Below are 26,256 nucleotides of genomic sequence, written 5' to 3'. Positions count from 1 at the left end.
CACACTTCTGTTATTGGGCTACATGTGGGCTACATCTGGGTGATATTTGTGCTGCATTTGGGCTCTTTTGTCTCTGGTGGCCATCTTGGGAGATTTATTTGTTATGAAGTTTCCTAATTTCCTTATTTACTGCAGTCTCCTCAGTAGGAAATGCTTTCAGTTTTTTACTTTGATTCCATTAAGAAAGTATTCAGATATGTCACACATTTGCCATAAATTCTGAATGTTAGCACTCTAGTTGCTCATTAGATCACTGTAGTAAAGCTACTGCTCACCAGGGAAGTCTGCTGCTGGTATTTAAAGTGCATGTTTCAGTCTGCATGTCAGAATTTTTTTATGAAAGAGAAGAGGATTTGAGAAGTCAAAATGTGCCCTAATTTTTCTTTCTGCAGCACTAATCATAATTTCTATGGCAAAATGAACCCCCTCATTTTGTTCCTTTGTAAATTAAATGTTTTGTGTTACCACTTTATTCCAATCAAGATGGCTTCAGGTGTGCCATACATTTGTCATAAGTAAGACTGTTAGCGCTCTAGTTGTTCGTTAGAACACTCTGGGACATTCTGTCATTGGGCTATACTTGGGCTACATCTGGGTGATATGTGGGCTACATTTGTGCTCTTTTGTCTCTTGTGGCCATCTTGGGAGATTTATTTGTTATGAAGTTTCCTAATTTCCTCATTTACTGCAGTCTCCTCAGTAGGAAATACTTTCAGTTTTTACTTTGGTTCCATCAAGAAGGCATTCAGATATGTCACACATTTGCCATAAATTCGAAATGTTAGCACTCTAGTTGCTCATTAGATCACTGTAGTAAAGCTACTGCTCACCAGGGAAGTCTGCTGCTGGTATTCAAAATGCATGTTTCAGTCTGCATGTCAGAATATTTTTATGAAATAGAAGAGGATTAGAGAAGTCAAAATGTGCCCTAATTTTTCTTTCTGCAGCACTAATCATAATTACTATGGCAAAATGAACCCCCTCATTTTGTTCCTTTTTAAATTAAATGTTTTAAGAGCTACCACTTTATTCCACTCAAGATGGCTCTAGGTGTGCAATAGGTTTGTCATAAGTAGGACTGTTAGCACTCTAGTTGTTCTTTAGAACACTCTGGGAATCTGCAGTAGAACACAAAGGAATCAACTGACAGTCTCTGCCCTTGTTGGATGTACATGTTTTACTGAGAATGTCAGAATTCATGCTCACATGACTGAGAAAGATAATGTGAATTTACAGAAAATATGCTCTCAGTTTAGCTTATAGATCACCTTCCAAACCTTTGTGGGAAAAGCATGAGAAAATAGTTTTCTCTCAAACATTATTCATGATATCACAGCAGAAGGCTTTTTCACATGGTAAAATCACCTTAGAACACACCACAATTCCTAAAATGAGTATGGTACCATCAACAAATGATTTATAATGTAACTAAAGTCTTAAAACCTTCTATTAACTGCATTGCTTTTTAATGAGGTGCTATCATGTATATTGGTCCCAAGATGGCTACCAACACTTCTTGGATGAATTACTGACAGCCAATCAGATCTCACGATGAGATGTGTGGTTAGGCCCCGCCCAGATATATCAATGTTTTTAACTAATTTTCTCAGGAACTACTGAACGGCTGTACACCATTTAAGCGAAAGGCACAAGTCTGAACTGAGGACCACCTCTTTGCCAAATTTGGTGTAATTCCGTTCAGCAGTTCGGGCTGTAGCTGCGTCAACAGGTCCTATGGGAAAATGCATAGGGAAATGTTGCAGATTTCCTATGGTCAATAGGTCCTAACTATAACTACCTACTGGCGACTGCCAGTAGGTAATATATATATATATATATATATATATATATATATATATATATATATATATATATATATATATATATATATATATATATATATATATATATATATATATATATATATGTGTATATATATATATATATATATATATATATATATATATATTAAGCTCCAAGGACTCCACTCGAAGAATGAAGGAGACCGCACTCAGCAAGGTTTCTCGATGCGATAATTTATTGCATTATTTCGAGATAGCAGCAGTAACAGCAGGACGCGTTTCGGCGTTCGCGCCTTTTTCGACTGAGTTACAACGTGCAGTTTACGTGAGCAGTATTATATCCGGTTCACATAATCTAGTTCCGGTTCACTTAAGCATAAACATAGTGAAAAGACTGTCAATGCAGTTATAAATCGGACTTTTGTTCACTTGAGGAAAATAATATATATGTTGCATCGTAAATTAAATACAGTTCTGAAGTTCATTAATACAAGTGAAAAAAGCACTTTGGAACAAATAATGTAAATACATCGATAGGCGGTCAATTTTAGGCGAATTGTTACCCTAGATGAGTCAAATCAGCCTACAATGATTGACAAGTCAAAATTCTGCATACAACAAAAATAAGTAATTACATGTAATTCATTTCAAACATTCTAAACATAATTGAGCCCTGTATGGGCATAAAGTGACAATAATTTATTCGTCACAGTGAAGCAGAAAAACACTCTACCATCTCGGTCCACAAATATCAAAAAATATTTCAGCGTTTACCTAAATGACATGACAGTTCCTCCTCTGTATTCAAACCATAAGGTGTAGTGGTTTGGAGGTCAATAATAAAGCGAGATTCTAATCTCCTCAACCTCAATTCCCGATTTCCCATTCGGTCACTGACTGGGACATGATCAAGGCAGAAAAATGACAATAGATTTCTGTCACTATTGTGATATTGTGCGAAATGTCTCGCTACAGGGTATGAGGAGTCTTGCTTTTCAATTGCTCTGGCATGTTCTAGGATACGCTTTTTTGTGGGGTGGATCGTGCTGCCAATATATTGCTTTGGGCAAGGACATGTAAGACAGTAGACGCAGAATGGCGTATTACAAGTCAACAGTTTGTTAATTGATCTCGGTTTTTTCATACCAGGGACATTGTATGAAGATACCTTTTTACTGTTCCTACACGCCTTACATTTCAGACAAGGAAAGAAACCGGCAACTTTGCTAATAGGTTGGACAAAAGGAATAGGTTCATAGTGACTGTTCACCAATTTGTCTTTTAGGGATCTACATCTTCTGAAGGTTATTTGTGGATAGGGTGGTAAGATGTCACCTATTATTACATCTGTTTTCAGAATGTGCCAATTACGGCAAAGGATCTTTCTCAAGGTCTTTGTCTCATTAGAGAAAGTTGTGATAGACCTGCAAATATCTGATTTTGTTCTGGCATTAGCATGGTTTGTGTCTAATAGGGATTGTCTAGAGATTTTGTTAACCTTGCTTAAAGTTTTCATAAGTAGGTTAGGACAATAGCCACGCGATCGAAATCTTTCAATGGCAGTTGATGCTTCGCATTGAAAGTCCACCTCACGGGAACAGTTTCTTTTTAAACGTAATAATTCACCGTAAGGGATGCTGTTTTTTAAAGATTTTTGATGGCTACTCTGTGCTTCTAGTACTGAATTCCCTGCAGTCTCTTTTCTGAAGAGAGTAGTACAGATACTCCCATCTTGGACAAAGACTTTAAGATCCAAGAAGGGGACTTGTTGCGTGCTGATTTGTCCAGATAAATGAAGGTTCAGGGTATTTGTGTTGAGTGCTGAAATGTATTTTTCAGCTTCGTCCTTGGGTCCCTTCCACAAGATAAACAGGTCATCTATGTACCTATACCATAAAATAATATTTTTAGTCCAATGTTCATATGTATCAGCCCAGGCCACCTGCCTCTCCCACCAGCCTACGAATAGGTTCGCGTAACTGGGGGCGAAACAGGTGCCCATGGCTGTACCCTGGATCTGACGATAATGTTGTTTGTCAAACAAAAAGATGTTATTATTGAGGCAGAACAGAATAAATTCATTGAGCATGATATTATGCTCGGCGAATTGGAGAGATCTCTCTTTTAAAAAGTATTCTACTGCCTTCACACCATGCTCATGCTTAATGATTGTGTAGAGGCTTGTGATGTCCAAGACAATCATGAGCATGTCAGGTTCCCAAGGTGTATTAGCAATATTGCAAATGAAATGCGTCGTATCTTTGATGTACGAGGATAATGTTACCACAAACTCCCTCAAGAAAAAATCAATGTAATGAGACATGTGTTCTGTTAATGACCCAATGGATGACACGATAGGACGGCCTGGCGGTCTGTCCAAGTTTTTATGGATTTTGGGTAGATGATAGAAAGTAGCTGTAGTGGGATATGGGCATGTTAAATATTTAAATTCATCAAAATTGAGCATATGTTGATCAAACCATTTCTGAATCAGTATATGATATTCATTGATACTTGCAATATACTCGGATTTAACAATTGGAGAGTAACATGATCTATCTGAGAGTAATCTCATTGCCTCCTCCACATAGAACTTTCTTGTCATTAATACCACGTTCCCTCCTTTGTCGGAGGGTTTACAGATTAAATTTGGGTCATCCATTAATTGTGAAAGAGCAGTCCTTTCTTTCAAAGTAAGGTTGTTAGATAAGTTCGTAGATTCCGAGAGTCTCAATTCCATGAGGTCTTTCTTCACTGATTCCTCGAAGATATCTATAGAGTCGTAAGGAGTAACTGGAACAAAGGTTGATGTTTGCTTGAAAGGAGTTTTTGGAGCAACTTGTTCTATACCAAAGCTTTGGATACAGGAAACATCTTTAGTTGCGCCTAATCCCATTGTTTCTTGACTGGATAATACACATAATGTTTCAAGGTCATCCCCTGTAAGGGTTGTTATTGGATCAGGGGCGGAGATCTGATGAGGCGCATCTCTGATATTTCCTTGCACATTCTTGGATTTGAAAAACTTCATCAATTTTAACTTCCTGGAAAAAAGATATAGGTCGATCCGTGTTTGAGTATATTCACATCTTTTTGCTGGACAGAAAGTTAGGCCTTTTTTAAGAACAGATTCTTGTTCCTCCGTTAATTGTTTTTGAGTCAAGTTAACAATAGTGAGATTGTCAGAGCTCTCTAGTTTTTGGATCCTCTCTTGCTGCGGGTTTGCCAGGCGATTCCTTGATTTTGGCTTTGTGTGGCCGCCCCGTCTTGTTTTCCGGCCACATTTCTTCAATATATATATATATTGTTTTATTTATTTTTCCTTTAAAAAATGTATATATATTGAGTAAAAATAATATTGAGTAAAAAAGTGATTTTCATAACAATGGCAATTTTTCTACACAAAATGGTTCCAATTTTCTGGAGCATAAAATTGCAGCTGCATGTTTACCATTCTTTTTATATGTTGGAAAACGTCCCCAGCACTCCTCCGGGTTGGGCACCTCTCACATTATCCTCCAACCCAATTGCTGTTGAAATAATTTTCCACTGGGGAAAAAAATTACGATTTCAAAATGGTAGAAAAAAATGAGTTCTTTCATCAGCCAATCACATTTGAGAAAAATTCAAGTGTGATTGACATTGGGTAAGATATTTTGAATCACAGTTTTAAATGACTGAGCTATACCAAAGTGTAAACCCTTTTAAGCCCTGCTTGTCAACTTTTAAAAAATGATTGCTAGACCTGACACCATTGGCATGGGTTTCCCCTGTATTTTTGCATTTGCCTCCTGTTATTTTGCTGTGTGTTGGACTTCGTTTTTGCTGGTCTAGATGCTTTGGGCACTTTGCCACTGCTGTTCAGTGCCAAAGTGCAAGTGCTCCCTTTGTAAATTATTGTATGGATTAGTGACTCCATGATTGGCATATTTGATTTACTAGTCAGTCCCTACTAAAGTGCACACTGTATGTGCCCAGGACCTTTAAATCAAATGCTGCTAATGGGCTTGGAGCACTGATTGTGCCACCCACATGAGCAGCCTGTAAATGTGATTCAGATCTGCCACTGCAGTATCTGTGTGCTGTCTAGTACTGTTGTGCCGACTTGGCAAGCACACCCACTTGCCAGGTCCAAGCCTTCCCTTTTCTTACATGTTAGTCATCCCTAAGGTAGGCCCAAAGTACCCCTATGAGCAGGGTGCAGTGTATGTCAGAAGTAGGACATGCCCTGGTGTGAGTGGCATGTCCTGATAGTGAATTACTGCCAATTTAGTTTTTCACTATTGCAAGGCTACCTGTTCCCATAGGATAGAATGGGGAGTTTTCTTATAACATCTTATAAACATAACTACCCCTGGGAATAAGGTAGGAAAGTAAAGTTTAGTATGCCTGAAGTCAGAATGTTTAAATGCATCTTTTAGTGAGGGTGATTTTTACATTCTGTGTTTGAAAATCCCACTTTCAGAAAGTAGGTCTTTTCTTGCTTAGCCATCCAGTGGGCCTCTGCTAGGATGTGTATTGACTGCATGGCTTTGGAGTGACAAGCACTTGGGGTGTGCAGTGGCTCCAGAGAGTCTGGATGAGTCAGGGCTGGGCTGAATAGACCTGGGCTGCATTTAGAGTAGAGGGAGGAGATTTCCTTTCACCTGAATGGGCGTGGTCGGCCTTCCACAATGCTGTCTCCACCTCCTGCCAGGAAGCTGCACCACAGAGGACAGAACTGGTTTTGACTGAGCACAGGGCTTCTCTGCCACGACAGAACAAAGGATTTTGCTGTATAAATATTGGGGCCCAGATCCGATAACCTTAGATCACTTTTAGGACTTTAAGAGGAACCTTTGCCAAGGAGAAGAGGTGGAGAAACTGAAGGAGGAGTACTGCCCCTTTGCTGTGTGCTGTCTGGGGTTGGCCTGCAGTGGCTGTTTCTGCCAAGGAGAGGAACTGTGTGTGCATCCTGCTTGAGACAGTATCTCCAAGGGCTTGAAGTGGAGCTTGGCCCCTGTTCAAGAGGTCTCAGGTACAGCAAAGACCTCACCATTCTTCTGGGTACCTTCTCTGGTTCCGCTGGTTCCGGTCGCTACAGAAGTAAAGAACAGCGGACTCCGTCATCTAGTCCATCGCAGACTCCGTGTCCTGAAGGCATTGCAGAGAGCACCACCTCGCTTCGAAATGCAACCCTGATATCACCGACTCAGTCAACGAGCCGCTGCTTGGACCGCGTTCTATGGCACCGCACTCCGCACGGCTTCGCTACACGCTGCACAAACATCACTGACTCTTTTGCTGCCCGACTCAAACATCAATCGAATCCGTCACCGCACAGTCACCTGCCAGCACCACACCGAGCACCGTCTCACCCTGCAATGCAAGTCTTGGTCTCACCGACTACTTCAACTAGCTGCTGCCTGTACCGAGCCAAGAGGACACTGCACCCTGTAACGCTTCCATCTCACATCACAAACGCGATTGTTGCCCCTGACCGGCTAGAACCATTGTGTCAGCCGCAACGAGTAAAGGTACTGTTTTCGAGTCTGTCTTCACTTTAGCTGACCACGCACCGACGCGGTCAGCTGTAATTGTTAGACTCTGTTGTTTTTAGCATCGACGTATCCCCGGACGGAGCTACTGACTCAGATGAACTGTTTTTTCCAGCTATTTCTGCAATTTAAAGGTTATCTTGCAAAGTAACTAATTTTAACATTATTGTATGTTGGATTTCTGTTTTTTTTGTCTTGTTAGTTTAAAGTTTTGCTTATTTTTCTAAACTGGTGTGGTGTACATTTGTAGTGTTTTCACTGTTACTGTATGCATGCATAACATACTTTACACACTGCCTCTGAGATAAGCCTGTCTGCTCATGCCAAGCTACCAAGGGGGTGAGAAGGGGCTATTTTAGAAGTGTATCCCCCTTACCCTCTTAGGAAGAACGGTCCCTACTTGGACAAAGGTACCTACCTCTGCCAACTAGAGACCCCCATTTCTAAAAATGATCATATCTTAAACTATTGAACAGGTTTACACTAAATCAATGGAAGCACACTTTCTGAGTGAAGTTATACTTTCATGCCTAATTTAGCATGAATATGTTCTCTGCAGTTCTTACTGTAGGCACAAGCAATATTATCTAGGGCAGCTAAAATAGGAAAACACTTTTTCCCCATTGAATTTGTATTCCGTGCACAGAACTGCTAGCAAGTTGGCATGCTGGACCTTAGCTAACTATATTTTGGGCTTCCCAAATCTGGTGCAGAACTGTCAACAGGAACCAAAGTAAGAGGTAAATCAAAAATGCCTTTTCTATGGAAAGTGTGGCTGAACCATAACTATATATACATTCCTCCTTTATAAACCAAGTAAATTTTCTATTGAGAACCTCGGATGCTGTGACTGCGAGTTCAGTTCACTTTGTCCAAACAAACTGAATTGCAGTTCATTTTAGGAAAATAAATGTACACTTACTGTTCAAGTTTTGAATGTGGTCAGTAATCATTACTTCCTTGGGTCCCTACTGGGGCAAATGCAGAGATTCAAAAAAATCTATAAAGATTCAGAAACCTATTCCCTATGTTTACTTTCTCTTTTTTCTACAGCTATCAAAATGAACTTTCAGTTCAGAGTTCATTGTCAACTCCTGAATACTTAGGCTGAGAATTTGAAACCATGTATTATTCCTGCTCATGGGTAAAACTCTTCTGAACATATTGCAGCTATACAGGTGAATGTGGAGAACTTTTTATTTAACTCAGCTGCCCTGAACTGCAATTTATTACATACATAATATTGTAGCCAGCCTCCAATCAGCTCTCTGAAATACTCTGCCCAACCGTTGACTAAGGGGTTCTTCCACATTGTATGTTGCGGCATAAACAAACCAACTCATATCACTTAGAACATCTGCAGTTTGCTAAATATGCATAACGTAATACACAATAATATTACTTTGTTTAGCACAGCAAGAATATGACATATACATACTATTGGTACATTCCAAACAGTTTCTAATATATTTTCACATTTATTTCATGTATGAGTGATCCTGTAGTATAATCTAGCCATGCATTCAGAAATGTAATCATATGCAAATTAATAATTTACTACACCTGTAATAGATTTATGAGTGCTATCAATGCTTTCTAAAAAAACATATGAGTGCCAGGCCCTTGGTATTTCTCAGGAGCCCAAAGTGTTTGACACTACATACTGTCCCTGCCAGCACTGACAAATGTTAATCACCACACACTAGCTAGCTAGCAAACACAACAAGATGATGAACGGAGTGCTGAAACTTTATAACCACTCACCCCCAGTCAAGATATTGGGTTTAATCTATTGTTCTTTTGCTCACTATGCCACCCCAGTTGGCACAACCATATACACATCAGTCTGGACCCTGCTCCTCATGGGAACAATCCAGCCTGAACTGCCAAGTCAGGTCCTGCCTGGCCTGGAAACAAGCATCCTGGGACCAGTTTCGAGGTATCACCCCTCATCAGCCGGTCCGGTGTCACTGTGAGCAAGGGACCCACGTCTAGGCGTATCTATGGCCACTTTGGGCGAACATAGCAAATACTATTCTAGATCACCTTAAGCTCTTAAGGATGGGCTAGGGCCACTGGTGTTATTTTTAAAGCATATTGAACATTCTGCTTATGAGCTCTGCTTAATAACAGACAGGCAGTGCCACCATATGGTAGACTGCCATAGGTTCTGTGTATTGAAACAAGTGCCGGTGTCAATCACTGGCAAACATCGGCACAAATTAAACACATGATTGACACTTATGGGGCTTGACAGGAGCATGCACCTATATCACTTGCCACCCTCATCAGGACATTCATGCCAGTTGTAGAAAATGTGCCTTTGCTGCGTTTTCACCCCAGATTTTTTCTATTTCTGTTGGACCCTATATTTCTGCTAGGGTGAGAACTCTGCACTTTGTACCCCTGCTAACCATTGTCAAAGGGCCTGTGCTCCCCTTTATACATGTCGAAATGGCATAGTTCTGATTGGAATATTTGAAACACCTATAAGCCCCTAGTATATCGTACACAATTTATTGAGGGCATGGAAGTTAAATGCCACTAGTGGATAGCAGCAGCTATTTGCCATCCACTACAGTGGCAGTGCAAATATGGCTTTAGACCTACCGGTTCTTGTTATAGGATATATGTCATTTTGGTGTCATTTTGTTCATTAAAGTTTACTTTATTTTTCTAATACTGTTTGGGACTTTTATTGTTTTTCATTTCGACTTTATTACTGTTTTGGTATTGCATAAATACTTTACACATTTCCCTAAGTTAAGCCTGTGTGCTGTGCCACAGCTACCAGGGGGTTGAGCTCAGGTTAATTTACTGACTTTGGTGGATGACCCTGGCAAGGTTTGTAATTATTTCTTGGGGTAGGTAGGCACCCCATTACCCCAAATACTGAGGCAGTGATTGAAACCACTGACTAAAAGGGGGGACTTGTACTAATGAGTAATGTGATCCAAGGATCATAAAAACTGTTTTTGCTTTGTGGATGTGGTTGGGAAAGTAATTTATTTATGATTTTCTTGATGTAATGGAAATTTTTAAAATGTCAAATTATTTAAACACTGACAAAGTTCTTCAAAAGACACAAGTTAATAAGTTAAAGTAAATATTTTGATATTTACACGACTCAAGGTTTTAATTTAAAGAATGTTACCCTCTACTATTTGACTCTTTGCTGTTATGCTTGTTTGATTGTATTTTCTAATCGATAATGTCAGCTGCCTCATAGGACTTACTTATTGGTATTAAGTGAACGTTACTGACATTTCATAAAAGGTTACTATTTACCCCTTGACCTTGAAATAATATGACTACACCTCGCAATAGAAACTCTTTGTTTTTTATTTGGCAGATATTTGATTTTGAGCTGACCCCTGAAGACATGAAAACTATTGATGGGCTTAACAAAAATCTTCACTATGGACTATTTATACTGTAAGATGTTTCTATGGTTTCCATTATTTACTTTTTCTGTTATAGTAATGCATCCATGCCGAGCACTCAAGCCGCCTCATAACACCACTGCACCATTACCTCAACTTCAGCAAAACAGAAGCATAGTAACCACTACTTTATACAAACTGTAAATACAAAAAAACTGCAAAATCCATTTGCATTCTCTTGCATGGCTGAAAATTTCACAAAACAGGGTACCCTCAATTTCAGTAAGTACTGCTCATTCCTCTAATCTGCTCGAAATCCTTCTCTCTGGTAGGAACCAAGCTACAGGCCTATGGAAGTGGAGATTACTGATACATGGTTGTTCCCTTGACCTATGTTGTAACTATTAGATCATAAATAAAAAAAGATCAAATCCAGAATCCTTAATTTGACTTTGGTGAAGGCTTTGTCAGACACATACTCACCAAAGACTATAAACAATTAAACTGAACCTGAACTTTCATTGGCTGACTCTACAAGAAATTAACCGGTGAATAACTACTTAGAGAGAGTAGATATTGGAAAGGTGCCCAAAGTGTCTAGGGCACATTTGAGTATTGGACAAACATTTCAGAAAGTAAATAGTCTTTAAAGAGAAAAAACTCCTTCTAAACAGGTGACCGGTACTCGTGAGCACTAAAAAAGTGTCTCGAAGCAATTGTGATGCCATGTTGGACAAGCTTCTTGGGGTTTAGGATCACGGGATGCTGGGATCATTAGACTTGATTTGCTGGAATGTCCTCATGATGTAGCTCAAGACGTGGAGTAACATGTAAATTACTGATACTGACATATAGCAGTGGGAAGGCATCAGTTTGGTGCGGATTTGGCTTACCACTACATGGGTGGGTTTGGCATCCATGCCTCTGCAGGGGAGCTTGACTACGTCAGCTGACAGTTTAGTCAGTCACTTGGGCTCTTTACAATGAGCAAGGTCTAAAAGAAAATCCCCTTCGGGTAAACCTCATGCACAACACTTCACTTTAACACACACAACATTTATACACCAGGTAGATGAGAACAAATGAACAGAGAGGGAATGTAATTAAAACAAATAAAAAATCATTAGTTTATTCACAATATCATTTGGAACACAATATATACACACATGTATTTCATCAAGTTGTTGTGACCACTTCTAACATTAAAAAGCAATGCTATTCATCAATATACAGTACCCTATAACCTATATCAGTTAAAACATATACACAATTGGGAACACAGCAAAGGAAAAAATGGTGATTCCTATCATTCAGAAAACACTTCATCAGTTTAGGTGTGGATCAATTTTTGATTACTGAGATCATTATATCAACTAATTCGAATCAGTGTAATTGTCCCCTCAGGCTTGATGAGGTTTCCTTTTTCAAAGCATTGACGCGTTTCGGTGGGCAATCAGTATGCAGCCAGCACCTTCTTCAGGAAGACAACATTTAGTCCCAACAGTAGTATTAAAATCTGAAACAATACAGATAGTATAAAAAACAATGTAATATTGACATTAAAAATGATTACTAATACATACCCTCAATGCTCAAGCATTCCTCAAAGACACTGGTGATAAAGTGCCAACAGATAGTGGCATTACTTATATCTCATAGGCACAGACATACAACACACCAACCTATGAGGTACATTAAAAAGGGGCTTTAGATCCCCATAGGTAGTATACCAAGCTATTATCATTGAACTGCTTTGATCTCTTTGAATGTCAATACTGATCTCATCTATACATTATTAATATCTACTATAAGGCATTGGCCTCAAATCACCAACAACCAGTAGAGAGCTCGGATAACCACTAATATGCATCAAGTAGTTAAAAAAACTCATACTTAATATAATACCTGAAAATCCAGGGCAAAAAACGCCTCCAGAAACGACTGCAGATCAGTGTTTAAACTGCCAAACTCTGTGTTCATAAGAATAGGGAAGCACAAACCCAATTGTTAATCAAAAATATGTAAATAACCGTCACTCTCCAATTTGAACACTCAGTAATATCTTACCTCTTATAAGATCCACTATCCCCACGGTGTGGTCACTAGTTGGTAGTAATCAGCCACCTTAACAATTATATGGACAGCCAATGTCTGTATCCCTAAATAAAGAGAGCACAGTCCATTTTCTCTGTAATGAACAAACAAATAAATGGCCCTAAATCCCTGCTTTTTGTGAAAACACAGGCTGACAACATACCTTTTTGTTCTCTGTCTGCTGACACCAGTATATGCAGTGATTAATATTTCTCAGCCAACTCTGATCCAGAGAAAAGATCGCCCCTAAATATTATCTAATGGGGTAAACAAAAAACTATGCTTAGGCGTTGGTGCAATGTACAAAATGTCCAAAAAAAAGATAAGGACCGTAGAATCTAATCTATTAGCTCTTTACAATGAGTACAGGTGGAAAGAGCTTTTGCTTTGATGTTGGTCTTTCTACAGTGGTACTGGAACAGATATCAGTTGAAATCCTGCTGCAAACTGTTCTCACTTACTAGCCAACAATAAGTCCTTTATACAACTTAAATTTTTGTTTCCTCAATAAGAAGTATTGGCTACAAAGACCCTCCAGGTAAAGTGCTGTTAGCTGAAAACTTTGGAATAGCTGAGGGTGTCACACATGACATGCCATTGAACACCATCAAGAGCACAGCGTATTAATGGTGTATTAAGGAGTATGTAAGTGGTGGGGTATAAGCGGACTTCACAGGAGTCTACAGGGCATTTAAATACCAGCACCAAACTTTAGAACTTTGCTTTTTCACATGCTGGAAGCCAATTTATATCCATGTGTCTCCTTCTCACATTCCGGAAAACCAATACTAAGTGGGTCATATTATTCTGGAGTGGCTGTAGTCTTTATAAGGCCTGGGTGTTAAACTCCACTCCATTCGCAGAGTTTGCAGAGTTTTCCCACTCTGCACTCTGTGTAGAGTGCAGAGTTCTGAAGAACTCTGCGGAGAGGTTCGGAGCAGAGTTTTTCCTCTCTCGTGGCTCGCTAACATTAAGTTGCCAAGCATAAGGAAGGAAAATCGAATGCTAGACACCTCCCAGCAAGATTTCTCAACGCGGACGGTCACGGCAGGTCGCTACCGTTCACATAGAGAACCCTGCTGTTCGCATTGAGAACCCTGCCGCTCGTGTTGAGTAAGTTGCTACTTGAGTATGACATATACTCGAGCTGCAGAAAGAAGCTGCTCCCTCTTGCGCTGCAGATGGTGCTGTTCTTGCTGATTTTACAACATGGGCCAAACAACCAGCGCTAAATATCAGTGCGAGCAGTGTGATTTACCTCACTCCACCACTTGCGGAACTTCGTTGAGTGTGCCAGAGTTTTTTTGTCACTCCGCGGCGTTCCGCTATGAGAAACTCCGTGAACTCCGCCCAGGCCTAGTCTTTATGTGAGATAGTCTGGCAGGTCGTTGTTCACAGATACAGAGTTCCACTGCTTAGCTGAGGTATACAGCTTCCAGCTAGACACACCGCTTTGTTAAACCTAAGTCAAGAATCATCTTTCCCATGTATGACAGTAACACTCTCTTCTTGCTCCAGTCTTCATTCAAAAGTGATCTAGAATGCTAGGTTTCTGCTTGCAATGTTCCACATGTATATTTTAATTATGACCCCAAAACCCAGCCTTTACTGTGAACCTAAAGATTTTATATTATCTCTTTTGCAGAATGAAGGACCACCCAGAATACCCATTCCACGATGAGTACTGAAGACAGTCCTTGATAATTGTTGAAGTCATGAAGATAAACAAACATTTATTGACATAAAACTATTAAATGCTTTCACTGCCAGTCTTGCATGTGACCTGAACGTGTCATCTAACACCATAACATAAGTCACCCTTAAGATTGCTGTTGGAAAAAAGACATTGTGCATATCATCTTAATGTTCATCACTGTATATAGCTAAAATTACGGTGTCATATTCACAGCAATCCCTTGTCAAAATCAATAAAGTCTGTTTTGTAGTTGTATTAATTTGAGCTAATTTTTTGTTGTAGAACTTAAATGACACTCACTTTTACTACTGACTATTTTCTAAACACAATATATTTGACTGTATATTGTGTCACAAACTATGGCTGTAAACCTACAGTTACAAACATAACTCTGTCCAGCCTTTGGTGGAGGACATTGGTGTATCACTGCCTTTATTGATATCCTTAAGGAAGAAATTATCGCATGGTACGCATGGGATCAGCGATGTAAATTCTATCATACATCGGTGCAAGAGAATATTGACCTAACCTACAATCACTTGCTGTTCAAAGACATCTGAGCCTAGGTTTGCACAGAACAGGGATTCTGTTTAGGGAAGAGAGTTTCGAGGGTGTCCCCAAGGATATACTATCAGAATATCGCACTTCAACAATATCAAGACACAAAATTCGACTACCGAACGATCGCGAAGGTGAGCAGATATGGGTATGTATAGGTTTCTCTTACTCAACTCTGCACTCAACTCTGCATATCTGTTCTTTTACAATATATCTCTTCAAGTTATGGGGATGTGGAGATAAGAATAGTAAAGCTATGGTTATCTATTCATCCTTTCTTCACAGTATTGGGTTGGTGGTATAATGGCTTCAATATTTTTGTAGGAACATAATTCTGTCCTCATTATTCTGACATACAGAAATAATAAAATGGTCTGATTAACAAACAGCACCCATAAATCTAAGCGTGGAGCGTTATGCTTTTTTGGAATCCACAAAATGTTTTAGGCATAATACTTCTTGCCTAGTTGCGGGCGCTAGTGTACTTGTGCAATACATCCTGTAAATCAAAAATGCATTTGTGCAATCATATAATTTCCTTTTTTGTTTTCTTTACAGAAGAAATATATTTCCCTAAGTAGAGACCCCTTCTTTTACATCCTGTATTGTTTGTCGAGGTTTCATTCTGATTTCCACCTTGGAAAGGAAGATTTACTCCTGCCCATGACAGAAACAAATCCCCGAGGATACTCAGGGTGGGAAAGGATCAGCGAGTAGAACATGAAGGGCCACAAACTAACATGTTTGAGGTTGTACTCAACCTTTCAATGAAGAACACACCTCAAAACACCCATCTCGACCACTTGGGTAGGAATTACTCCAGCGCACTGTTGTTCTGCAATAGTGTAATATTAAACTGAAAGAGAATGATTTATGGCTTCTAGGTCATCTGTTTTGAAACTCTAGCATGATTACATTACATTGCTTGGTGAAATATTCCCATTTTTTTTTACTTTTGAGAGACAATTGTGCATGAAATGGCTTATGCAGTATGGAGGAGTGCTAAGGACTATTTGTAATAGTTGGAAATGAGTTGAAGTGACGCAAGGTGGGGAGTATGTTGGGGTGTGTTTTTCATGATCTAACAATCAGCGATAAGCATTTGGTTATAGGAAGTGCTGAAGGATGAGAGTAGTCCCACAAGGAACAAGTGGGCATTGAGCTATGTGGATGGAAGGTGTTGGGATCATCCCTGGATCACTGACATTGTTAAACAGTGGATCTGTGACAATTTCAGCCATCAAGTAACAACATGGCTGTCTACAGGGTATGGTTTCATCGCAGAGTACTGCTTGTCCCAAGCGCTAGCAATCGGCTGCTTACGATGTCTCTAGTCTCTTTTCTAAACATTGATTTACTTGCAGCCTGGGCCCATTTTTTCATTGTGTGGTGCATGCCATGTCCATGAACAGGAATGCTGCTTTCCATTTTAATGTAATTGCTCTTTTATCTGCTAATGTCCCCAACCCTAAAGACCGGGTCGTTGCGTGATGCTGTTTAGGAAATTTTTATAACCACTGAAAATCGCTCTGGGTAGCATTGTAACCCATTGTTCTTTTGCTCACCAATCAATCAATCAATCAATCAAATGCACTTTATTCGGTTTCTGCATACAACCGTAAAAGTATTCTAAAACTGTACCTAGTAAAGAATATATCTAATACAATATATTTGTTAAAAAATCACATAAATAACAAGTCTAGCTTAAAAAACTCATACAGTACATACAAATATAATATAAAGTGCATATACAATAGATCATTAAAATGAAAAGCAGAAAGGAGAATAAACACAGGGACCTTAACTAAACTGTATATAAAACCAGCATGCTTAGAAAGCACTATTCCGTCATTTAAAAGACACTTTCAATTAATCACAACAGGCTCTAAGCCTCACTGCTGATTTAAAAAAGTTAAGAACAAAAAAGACAATAACACCGGACAACAATAGTAAATAAATAACAGCTGATCGTGTTGCAGCGTGGAACATCAAATTCCCCCTTCGTCGCAGACCAAATAGTACAGTAGCAAATTCACTCAAATACATTAATTGGTGGGGCCCATAACACCAACACTCATACTTCATTGATCTGCTTCCCTAGAGGAATAGGTTTCAAAACGCTGACATGAAAGGAATATCTTTACCTAAAACCCTAAATGCATTGAATACAATTTTAACTCCAATCTTGTGATATTCCCCTCATTGGGAGATGAATCATTTAGTTTTTTTGTAGTTTAGTGAAACCATTCATTTATCTATACTCTACTCTTTATCCTAGTTTTCTTCTTCAAATAATCGACACAACACATTTATCAATTAATCAATTATCGTTTATCTAAGAAAATTGCAAATTGTTAGAAATCATCATCAAAACCGCAGAACATTCTATTTACCTAATCTGGCTAATAGTCGTCCTCTAAGTCAGTCAAGTTGTGGAAAAACCTTTAAAATTCATCAAAGTCAAGCCGCAATTCAGTCTCTCATAGATTCAGGATAACACCTGTCCAGCAGTGTCACCGTCCTCTCCGTCAGCATAACGTCAGGAAATCAAGTTCGTCAAAGAAGGAAGAGTTTTTTTAGTTCACTTTCCTACCTACTTTTATAATGAAAATAATGTCAAAAAGTATCAAGATTGGGGTTTTAGAAAGTCCTCATTGGCGGACATGGGGTCAAGCGGTAAAGTTCTCACATAGTCCGCAAAATGAAGTCATCGCACTTGCTGGTTCCGGTTTTAAGACAGTTTATTGTATTGTCATTGGCGAAGCTCCCAGAGTGTCCTTGACAAGAACATCATCTCCTGGGGTCAGGACTAGGCCATTGTTGCTGGCGGTGACGCATGCGCACTTCACCCAGAACCTCGTTTGTCAGGAGCAGTCACGTTAAACGTCTCGTTCAGCCATCTTGGATTAGGCCGAAATGGTCAACTTAAGCAAGACAAACACAAAAATGTAATTAAAACATGGAAATGGCTAATAAATGTTAAACCCTCACTAATTTCCTTATGTGTAAGTAATTATATAGCAGAATAGCAACATCCAAGTCGTTTATACTCACTCAATGATGCGCAACTTACAATTACACCACAAAAGAAACATATATCATGCAATATTCTAATTTTCTACTATTAGTATGCGTACATAAGTTAGTATACAATTAGTTTAGCCATGCAAAGTGCAATTCCCACGTGTAATTCTATTGTTAATATAATTGGTAAGTCTTTCACTGCAAACAAATCAATAAGATTACTATTAGTTGATTATTCAGATTAATATAAACATGCAGAATGGGGGGGGGTTTACAAAATGTTGTTCTACCCGCTCCAGCAATCGCACCTGCTTAAACTCCAACCTTTCCAAAATAGGGATGATAAAAAAAGTTTTCAGAGGAATCTCATAATATTTACAAAACATTAGAAAATGAAGCATGTCCTGTGGAGACTTACCGTCGCAGCCACAGGACTCTAAGATGTGACCTCTACTACACCTGTCTGGGTGTGCCAATAGAACGTGGAAAAGATCAAAGCGAAGCCTAGTCAATAAGAAACGTTCATAGGTACTAAAAGGCCCTAGAAGATATGACTCAGTTGATTGCACAGTTTTCAACATAATGAATTTACGGACACTGGGTTTCCTCAGTTCACACTCTTTACTGTCTAGTATCCTCTGGTTATAAAAAGTCTCCCACACCCAACCCAGAACTTTCTTAGTCACTAATTTAGGGTTGGTAAGTCGGCTCTTCCCAGTCTTCCAAAACAACTCTTTATTTGGTTAAGCCACAGAATGTGGTGAGCATAGTCAGAGCCATGCACTCCTTCAAGATCAATTTACTTAAGGACGATCCTTTATTCAGCCAGATCTTCAAGCATAAAATTAGGGGGCAAAGAGCCAACAGATCGAAGAGATAGGGCACCCTCAGCTCTTCATGTACTACCATGTTGTATGTTCCCTGTGGCACACCCAAAAGACATTTCAAGAAGGTATTCTCAGCCACTTGTAATTCGTCTATAGCAACATAATCCCATATTTCACTACCTCCGGAGGTAACACATTTAGCCTGATATAACTGAGGGAGTGCCGCGATCAGTCTCCTGCCTAATCTTGAAGCAAAATTAAAAATAGCTATATTAGCGCACTCAAGGTCTCCCCTCTTTCTCTGATTTGTGGCCCCCATTTCATCTTGTTGCCTATCAGGACCCCGAAGTACGAAAAAACGTCTGTACGGGGAGCCTGAGCAGGGCAACCATAAACCGATAAGGCTTTCTGGAACGAAGTCCCACCTGCATCACGTAGGATTTGGAATCATTTATTGACAGGTCCAAATCCACCATAAAAGAGGAAAAGGAGTCGAGCAGTGATTGCAACCCTCTTGCGGCCTGGGACATAAGGACCGCGTCATCCATGTGTAATAAATCCATCCGGCCACGCCGACCCACCTGAGGGTAATCTGCATTTTTCTCCAAAAGAACTTTTTCCCAATTTGTCAATATACAAATTGAAAAGAAAAGGGGCTAAAATACACCCTTGGCATACTGCTCTTTTTATTGAAAACTGGGGGGAGACCCTAAGCTCTTGTGAATATCTGACCTCAGCCTTTGTGTCTCTGTGGAGACCCTTAGATCTTCTGAATATCTGACCTCAGCCTTTGTGTCTCTGTGGAGGTCCTCCAAAAAATGGACCTCGATCCACCCCGATGGCCCGCATGGTCTGTCAAAGCTTGACTCTCTTCACGCAATCAAATGTGGACGAACGACTCATGAAGGCCAGGTAGATGGTACCGAGGAGGGTAACCGTGTATTTATTAAGAATCATAAATAAGTAAAGGCACTGAGCTACGGTAGAGCGCCCAGGACGGAACTCATACTGGACATCAGTTAAAATATAATTATCCCCTGACCAGCTAGTCAATCTATTAAGGAGAACTCGGTCGACCACTTTAACCACAGAGTACAACAAAGATATTGGTCTATAACAATGAGCGCTATCTCTGTTACCCTTTTTAAATACTGACACTGTGGTAGAGGTTGCCCAAGATTCAGGAGGGCCTGTTTTTCTGCTGCATTAATAACTGCTGTGAGGACGGAATACCGTCAGGGCCCGATGCTTTGTTATTTGATGACCCGACAATACCTTTCTTAACCTCTTCTACATTAAAAACCAGTGCTGAATTCCCTACCTCACGTCCAGGGAAACTATTTATATCAGGGGGACACTGAAACATGACTTCAAAATGGAGCACCCGTTCCTCCTCTGTAATGTGAGCACCCACCTTGTTTCCCATATCTTGATTCAAAAAAGGGCTGTTTATTATACTCCAAAACCTAGAACTATTCTCCAGGGTACTAGCCTCAATTAGCTCCCTCCATAATTCCTCCTTTAACGTTGCCCTATGTCTGGCCAATCCTGTCTTATACTCCCCTTGACAAATTCGAAGTAGAGTGATATCTCTTGGGCTCTTGCTTAGTACTTCCCCTAATTTCCTGGCTGTGCGGGAACAATCAGGATCAAACCATCTAGGGACCTGAATTGAGGGTCGCCGTGCGGGGGCACTAAGAAGGTCTCTTATTTTAGCAGAGATAGTCTTTAAAGCTTTGATAACCTCACCCGAGGCCATTAGGGGAGCTGTACACAGTGCTAACTCATTAACACACATAGTCGCTAGTGATTCATAGAATGGCACTGGGGTTATCTGGCGCATTTTAACCTTCTTTCTCCATCCGTTGTTTTCAATATCTCAATCTGCCCATCTCTGTGAGCAAGAAGGACACAAAAATGGTTATGGTCACTGTGTATACTGGCCTTGATGGTAAATCCTGAAATTTGTTTGAGGAGAGGCATTGACACCAGGTTAAATAAACCACCTCCCCACCCGTCAAAAGACGGAGTGAGGGCCTTATAGCAGGGACCTATTGTGCACATAGGCAAGGATAAATCAAATTCAAATAAGAAATCATTAAGAAAATCGTGTTGTGCAGTATGTTCAAAGTGAATCCCCCTCACACGTGGGCAGCCCAAATCAATCAAACTGGTAATCCTTGGATCCCCACATAAGTGGGTTTTAAAATCCCCAGCAATCACAAAAAAATGTGAAAATGACATGAAGCTGTTTCCTTACAAAAGAGCCCAACAAGGAGATGTTACCCATGCCCTTTGCACAAGACATTGTATTATAAAAATACAAGCGCCCCAATTTACCGGACCCCTGGCACAGCAACAACGACTGTAAATACGGGCTCTCAGTGGACAACACTGATATCTTACACTCTATTGCTAGGGAAACATAAATTACATGACCACCCCTGGATCTTCCTGAGGTTGATGGAGTAGCCAGGACTAAAAATGACTTATAACCTTCCAAGGGGAAACTGTTCCTGGTCACCCACATTTCCTGCAAACAGATCAAACTGAACTTTTTTATAAATAGGATCCATGAGGGGTCAAGGAACATATTGGCTAAACCAGCAACATTCCATGATATAAAATTACAATTTGTTCTGCCCAAGGTCCTGTTGCCTTGCAGACAATTATCCTACTGAGTATTTGGTGACCTTGTTTCCACAGGAACAGCCCCACTAAGTCAATCACAAGTGTCCAAAGCACCCAGAGGTGCAAAGCGATTTGATAGCTCAATAAGAGGTGGTACAAACTGCTGCCCGCCTTGTAGTGTCCATTGTGTATGGTGAAGATTCAGGTTTTTGAGCCTGGGGAGAGTATGAGAGGAGAACTGCCTTCCAAACGGGGTCCCACTGTTATGGATCCTGTTATTCCAACCAGAGGATTCAGGTTTATAGAAGAATCCGAGAGGGAGGGCCATAATTTCCTACCCAAATTTCCTACCCAATTGATCCTTCGCACCATGTTGATGTGTTTTTCCACTCTCATGCTGAAAGGGGTGTTACAGAACAGCCAGTGTAGGGCTTTATTCTTCAGTTGAGAATAATCTTCCTTAACACCCGGGGAAAGAGATGGCACGTTCCCCAGGATCACAACATACAGCATTGGTTCCGGCGGGAGACGTACATCAACTAAATTCCGGTCAGGACCCCCCTCTCTTCCATGGGATATTTCCCCCTCACTGTGAGTCTTAAGAATGATTTGATCGGTGATGACCGCTCTTCCCACAGGTCCTAAACTTGGGCCTGAACTTAAGTCCATTTGATTATGTAAGGAAGGCGAGGACCGTGAATTCTGTGGGCGATTGATGGCAAACCCCATGGATTGCTTTAAAGGAGGGGATGGATGCTTCTTGGTGTTTAGATGTAAAGCAGCCAGATTAGGTCCCTCTGTTACCAATTGGCCCGTCGGAGTTCTTAATTCCATATGAAAGGCCTCCACCCTCAAAAAAATACAATATTTGAGGTCAGAATGTCCCTTTTCTATAGAGGTGAGATGTTGGAAAAGTGAGTAAAATTTTAAGTCCAATATAGCCCTTAATGAGTTCTGAAAGGATTCCAGTACAATCGCCATATCAACCTTTGTAATTACTTGGTCATTGTGTACCTTCTAACTTGTCCCCTCGGCTCTCAGCCTTTTGGCCTTTCCCCCAGGAATTTGGTCCTTTCTTTTTGTGGGGTTCTTACGTTACCGCGTTCGGGTTCTTTGCACGGAACCTGGAATGAAGGTTCCGTGCAGGGAATGTGGAGCGGTCAGGGTTGGCAGTTGCTGCCGGGGAATCCGAGTGTCTGGACTGCAATAAAGAAGCTCCTCTTCGCTTACCTACACCGTCCTCTTCGTCTTCTTTTCATTGGCGACGGGCTGGTCCAGCTCTCAGTTCCCCTCCATTTGTCCGGCGATGTGGTTTTCCTGCCTGCACTCCTGGGTGACGACGAATCGTCGAAGTTGAGTCTGGCCAAGCTTGGATGATCGCCGGACTTGGAATGCCTCCTGTTTTTCTCCAATCTCATCTTCGCCGGTGAGATTATTTTGGTTTTTTCTTTGCCTCTTCTGTTCCTCGGCGCGTAGATCGGCGCGCGGCGTATGTGTGAGCGTCACGTTCTGACGTGCTTCGTCTCGTTGCGTACTGTTGCCTTGGCAACCTGGAGTTACGAGGCATGCGCTTTGATTAGAAGCAGCGCGTGTCGTCCTTCGTCTCCTTGTGTACTGTTGCCTTGGTAATCTGGAGTTATGTGCCATGCGCTTTGATTTGAAGCAGCGCGTGTAGCCCAGCTACTCGAAGTGTCTTGATGGCACACGGTGCAATTTGAAAGCTTCAGAATTTTAAGCTTTGTGCTATGTACATGAAAGCACCTTCCTTGGATATGAAATTTACAGTTATGTGCACATGTAGTTTTTTTTTTCCCTAAGCAGAAGAGTGCATTTCTTTGGAGGTTTCATTGATAGTACCGATTTTTTTTTAGTGACATTTGCAGCATAGTGTTAATCTTTGTGGCAGCAACTCACCCACGCAAGATTGATTATGGATAACATTGCTGCTCCACCCCCATTTTTACAGCTACCTGGTCCTCCTCCTATGCTATGGCCACAATGGAAGGCCACTTTTGAGGCCTATTTAGAAGCAATTGATGGTGACACCTTCACGTCCAAGAAAAAGAAGGCTTTATTAATGTACAATGTTGGTGCTGAGGCAAGGTCAATTCTTCAAACTTTACCTCTGGAGTCAGTGTGGGTGTGCACCAGCCGTGGTGAAGATGGGGATGCACTAGTTACCGATGATTATGCTTCCTTGGTAAAAACTCTCGATAAAAGGTTCAATCCCAAGCGCAATGTAGTCTTGGAACGACACAAGTTTTTACAACGTGCACAGATGCCTGGTGAATCCATTGATGACTTTGTTGCGGCTCTCAGAATTTTAGCTCTTAAATGTAATTATAGAGAATTTCGGGATGAAATAATTCGCGATCAGCTAATTGAGCGTACTTGTGACAAGAAAGTGCAACAAAAGCTTCTGTCTTCTGATGATCCTGACCTTGAGACTGCCCTTATCTTAGCAAAGAGTGTTGAACATTCTCAACTCTGCATGAAAGAATTAAATACTCCTGTGTCGACATCCGAAACGACTTCTGCGTCTGAGGTCAAGCTGGTCACCACAAAAGCTTCACCCAAATCGTCCAAGAGTATCAATGCTTCCCGGACACCACCCTCGTCTAATCTTCCGAAAACAAGACTTGAACAACATCCTGCGTGTTATCGCTGCGGTAGCACCTCTCATCTGGGAAACTTCAAATTTTGTTATGCCATAAATCAAACTTGTTTCAAGTGCGGCAAAAAAGGACACTTAGCACGGATGTGCAAGGCAACTGTACCACAGAGGGTACCTCCTCGTACTGTGAGGGTCATAGAAGAGGACTGTGTGTATGAGGATGACGAGCGCTATGAATTATTAATGTTATCTTCATCTTCGACACATGAAGAAGGGGTTGTAGAAATAGCTTCCATCAGTGAGGGTCAAAGAAGGAAAAGTCCTGTGTGCATCATAAATGTGAATGGGAATGGCATGAAGTTTCTTGCTGATTCCGGTTCCCCTTTTACTCTGGTTAATGTCAAGGATTTTAAAACTTTGGGCAATGTTTCAGTAGTTCACTCTAACATAAGAATTTTTGCGTATGGTGGTAAAAGAGTGAAAGTAGTTGGCAAATTCAAGGGAAAGTTAGAATTCAAGGATGAGTGTATCTTCTGTACTATATTCATAGTGGAGGAAGGTGCGAATTTGTTAGGATGGCATGAACAAGGCGAACTTGGGATCATTCTTGATCCTAATCATGTTGACATGGTGTTATCTAAACGGGAGGCTAGACAGTACTATGCTAGTCTTTCAGAGGTCCCTCCAATACATACTATCACGTCTGATGTGTGCGTTATGAATGATTGGATTAAAAGTTATCCTGAGGTATTTAGTGGTAAGTTGGGCAAACTCAAGGGATTTCAACACCGCATAGGTCTCAAGGATGGTGCTGTTGCCGTGGCGCACAAGGTACGGAAGGTACCACTCAGTATGCGTGGGGAATTGAGGCTTGAGTTAGAACGGTTATGCGCACTGGGTGTGATCGAGGCTATTGAAGGTTCTGAGTGGTTGTCACCCATTGTTTTAGCGCGCAAGGCCGATAAGTCCCTTAGGATGTGTGTGGACTTGCGCGATCTGAATGCGTGCATCTGGGTCGATCGACAACCTCTACCCAACATCAATGAGATGTTGTCAACCTTGGAGGGTGCCAAGTATTTTACTTCTCTTGACATATCCTCCGCATACCATCAAGTCGAACTGTGCAAGGACTCCAGACATCTTACGTCATTCGTGACTCCTGATGGAGCTTTCCGTTATCTACGCATGCCGTTTGGATTGGCATCGGCTTCTGCAGTGTTCCAACGTCTCATGGGAAACTTATTCAGGAACACTGTGGGTGTGGTGTTTTTCCAGGACGACATTCTTATTCACGGGAAGACCATACAGGAGCACGATGTCCGGGTTAAGCATGTGTTGGACATAGTTAAATCTAGTGGTCTGACATTAAGGAGGGACAAATGCAGATTTCTGCAAGAAGGAGTAGATTACCTTGGTCACCATATCTCCGCTAAGGGGGTGGAACCAAAAATGAAGTTACTGGATGCCATTGAGGATGCACCTGAACCCATAAACAAAGACCAGTTACGCTCCTTTCTAGGGCTTGTTGAATATTACGCTAAATTTGTACCCAACTTTTCAGACAGAACTGTGTGTTTGCGTAGTCTTCTTAAGAAGAATGTGAAGTACACTTGGTCTGAGCAATGTGCGTCTGATTTTAGGTCTCTCAAGGAGGCTATTGTACAGGCTCAGCCACTCAAACTTTTTGACATCAACGACAAATGCATTGTTACCACTGACGCCAGCAATGTTGGCCTTGGTGCTGTTTTAATGCAGAGGAGATCGGACAATAAGGAAGAAATCATTGCTTTTGCATCCAGAACACTTCGGGGTGCTGAAGGAACTTATTCTACCATCGAAAAGGAGGCATTGGCACTATGGTGGGGTGTACAGTATTTTCGTAATTTTCTGTGGGGTAACAATTTTGTTCTTAGAACTGATCATAAGCCTTTGGTAGATCTGTTCACCACCAAAGGAGGTGGCAGAGCTACGCCTCGTATTGCCAAATGGCAATACAGACTGAATGAATTCAATTATTGCCTGGAGTATGTTGCAGGTGTGAAGAACTGTGTGGCTGACTGTTTATCTAGGCTGCCTCTTTCTGCCAGTGT

At 40.8% G+C, this 26,256-nt stretch overlaps 1 protein-coding gene and 1 long non-coding RNA gene across 2 annotated transcripts in view; one reads left to right on the top strand and one right to left on the bottom strand.

The window, feature by feature from the left end:
• LOC146854246 (rho crystallin-like) overlaps positions 1 to 14,767 on the top strand; it is a 167,735-nt gene extending 152,968 nt beyond the window's left edge. Inside the window, exons 8-9 of the mRNA XM_085652027.1 lie at positions 10,692 to 10,774; positions 14,462 to 14,767. Coding sequence (XP_085508153.1) covers positions 10,692 to 10,774; positions 14,462 to 14,504 — 126 coding nt within the window. The 3' untranslated portion in view covers positions 14,505 to 14,767. The remainder of the gene's footprint in view (positions 1 to 10,691; positions 10,775 to 14,461) is intronic.
• LOC146854243 (uncharacterized) overlaps positions 12,117 to 26,256 on the bottom strand; it is a 282,957-nt gene continuing 268,817 nt past the window's right edge. The window contains exons 4-7 of the long non-coding RNA XR_014981179.1: positions 12,980 to 13,073; positions 12,790 to 12,881; positions 12,628 to 12,692; positions 12,117 to 12,238 (exon numbers count right to left, since the gene is read on the bottom strand). This is a non-coding gene — a long non-coding RNA (uncharacterized LOC146854243). The remainder of the gene's footprint in view (positions 12,239 to 12,627; positions 12,693 to 12,789; positions 12,882 to 12,979; positions 13,074 to 26,256) is intronic.

The sequence above is a fragment of the Triturus cristatus genome, chromosome 4_1, assembly GCF_964204655.1.
Source record: "Triturus cristatus chromosome 4_1, aTriCri1.1, whole genome shotgun sequence".
Lineage (NCBI taxonomy): Eukaryota > Metazoa > Chordata > Amphibia > Caudata > Salamandridae > Triturus > Triturus cristatus.
The sequence above is the reverse complement of the archived record's forward strand: the minus strand, read 5'-3'. Positions and strand labels throughout refer to the sequence as shown.